The following is a 2722-nucleotide window of genomic DNA, read 5'->3' on the forward strand; positions in this document are numbered from 1 at the left end:
ATTATAAACACATTCCTAATAAAAAGGAAGTTAGCTTTATTAATGTTACAAAGTTTTGAAAGAACTTCTCGCATACTATTATCGCTGCATTATAAATTAATAACTAATAATAATAAAAAAACATACTAAATCATTTGCTGGCGATTATTAGATAAATTTCATTGTCAGACGTATATATCTCTGAATTAATGAGTAATTGATTTTTCATTTTAATGTGTATAAAAATTTATATGATTTGCTCATCAATGAAATGTACAGGGAATGTTAATTTAGGTCATAAAAAATAGGAAAACAAAAGTCTGCCATTCTATCTTTACTGCGAATGTATAATATCAATTTTAAAAATTGAAAAAAAAGAAGATCATATACATATATTATTAGTTCATGTCTGGCTATTGTAAAGATGTTGAAACAGTAAATATGAAAATACCAGACATTAAAAATACTGATTTTTCACAGCCAGAACGTTTTATTTATGAACACCATACATAGCTAGGGAGCTGGTGGCAATATGGTCATATAATTAGCTCGCCGTTGAAACTTATAGGTAAAAGAGTTTTGAAACTAATGAATAGTATAAAAGAGGTGGCAAGTCAAGTCGAACATATTTTAAGTCACAAAAGGAAGTCTTCTAAATCATCAGCCTGTGCCTGCTATTTATCCATTGTGTTAATTTCACTATACAAGTTGTTTCTGAAATAAGTAGCAAGCTTTGGAGGGTGTTAACTACATGCAATAGCGAAAGAGATGAAAAAAATATGTAAGAAAACCATATTATTAGAAAATACTACGAGTGGTTCAGTAAACGCCATCTGTAGTACGATGCTACATTTTAGAATTACGTATGTTCGAACAAGGTCCATTTAAATACATGGATTTCATTAATTTTAATATTTCAATAAGTTCTGTAATAATTATAACTCCTTATAATACTAGAAAAATTATTGTTGATTTGTAAAGACTATTTATGGGATATGCAGCGGAATTCCAAGATTTTCCCCGGATTTGAGGATTAATCTAAAGGAAACAGGATTATTTATAGATTATAGAAAAAGATTTATGGTGTCAGCGGTTTACCCCTCGTTGCGCTTATTTTTATATTTAATTTATTCAAGAGGTCATAACAAGGTGTATTATTCTCAATAATTAGTTATTTAACGATTTCCGTCGGAATTCATTAATAATTAGCTAACCATGCTCTATTTTTATTTTAAGCTATAGTAAGTGGCCAATTTGTTGACAAAATAGGCAGAAAACCGCTATTATTATTGTCTGCATCCAGTTGTTCCGTGGCATTGTTTGGTGAAGGAGCTTATTTCTATGTTTTGGAAGCCGTGAAGGGAAATACCGATTCAATCTCTTGGATACCTCTTACCGCATTGGTAATCTTCGAAGTGATGATAACTATTGGCGTTTCAACTTTACCTTATATTATTATTGGAGAATTATTTACGATGAATGTTAAAGGTAAATCAAATGACATCAAAATCGCGGTAGGCGTCAGACGATTTCGACCACCATAAAGTTTTTATTCTGTTCTGTCATAACCTAGCCTAGCCTAACCTAACCTGCCACCTGCCGTGGATTCAATTCAATAACTCGATATCCTTACGAATGTTGCTGAACATTTTTGAATTCCCGTAAATGTAACAATGTTCTACAGATGGCGTTTACCACGCTGTTTGCAAAAATTCATAAAACGCTGTTTAAGGAAGCAGGTGAAGTGCATCTGTACTCTGTCGAAATTGCCTTCGGCGTCCGATTGGATTGGAATCGCAATCCGCGTCTGATGGTTTTACAAAAACACTAACCACCATATCCCTGTGAACCTGGCACCACAAAGTCCCGAAAATGAATTTCGAAAATGCCAAAATTAGGAGCTTTTTAGGGGTCAATTCGGTGTCATGGTACTCATAAAATGAAATTGATATTCAAACTTCACATAAAGCTAGCATTATATCATTTATTTATCAATAAAAATCAGGTGTATAAACGGCAGATTTATTGAATACTTGAATACCTATTTCATTTTTACCTTGGCACCAAATTAGCCCCTAATTTTAACATTTTCGACATTCATTTTCGGGGCGTTAAGGTGTCAGCTTCACAGGGTCAGTCAGCATCAATTTCTGCAAAATATCGACTAAAAACTTACTAATGAATTATTGTAACCTAAATTTATTTTTTTGTAGGTTATGCTGCGTCATTTAGTTCTTTATACTCAGCACCACTTGCATTTGCGGTGACGTCCCTGTATATACCTATAAGCGAAAACTGGGGCACCTACACCATGTTTTGGTTTTATGCTTCCACATGTTTCCTTGGCTCGATATTTATTTTGATATTTCTACCGGAAACAAAGAACAAAACTTTCGACGAAATACAAAAGAAACTCAATAATAAGAAATAAGCTTTTATAAAAGAATAAACCCCTTTGTACCTATTTCAAAAAATATTTGTTTTTATTTTGTGTTTTATTTTAAATGTTCCTCCCTCCACCCCCAAATTGTTAATCTGGCTCAAATAAGCTGACCCCAGCAGTTTGGATTGATAATCTTACGTCGACAATAGGATTACGTTACTCCATTCGGATACGAGACCTAATAAGAATGACAAAATTCGTTTTGGATACATTAAAAGAACCNACAATAAATAAGAGACTTAACTGTTGCGTTGTATACATATAATCAAAATTTCACAGTTGCAATGTTGAAAATGAGAA

At 32.6% G+C, this 2722-nt stretch overlaps 1 protein-coding gene across 1 annotated transcript in view; it reads left to right on the top strand.

Annotated features, from left to right (window-relative positions):
• The window catches only part of LOC108743431 (facilitated trehalose transporter Tret1-like), an 11021-nt gene extending 8556 nt beyond the window's left edge, over positions 1–2465 (top strand). Inside the window, exons 4-5 of the mRNA XM_025979171.1 lie at positions 1216–1467; positions 2193–2465. Of these exons, the coding sequence (XP_025834956.1) occupies positions 1216–1467; positions 2193–2410 (470 nt within the window). The 3' untranslated portion in view covers positions 2411–2465. The remainder of the gene's footprint in view (positions 1–1215; positions 1468–2192) is intronic.
• Positions 2466–2722: the final 257 nt, after the last annotated feature.

Source organism: Agrilus planipennis, unplaced genomic scaffold (assembly GCF_000699045.2).
Source record: "Agrilus planipennis isolate EAB-ADULT unplaced genomic scaffold, Apla_2.0 scaffold564, whole genome shotgun sequence".
Classification (NCBI taxonomy): Eukaryota; Metazoa; Arthropoda; class Insecta; order Coleoptera; family Buprestidae; genus Agrilus; species Agrilus planipennis.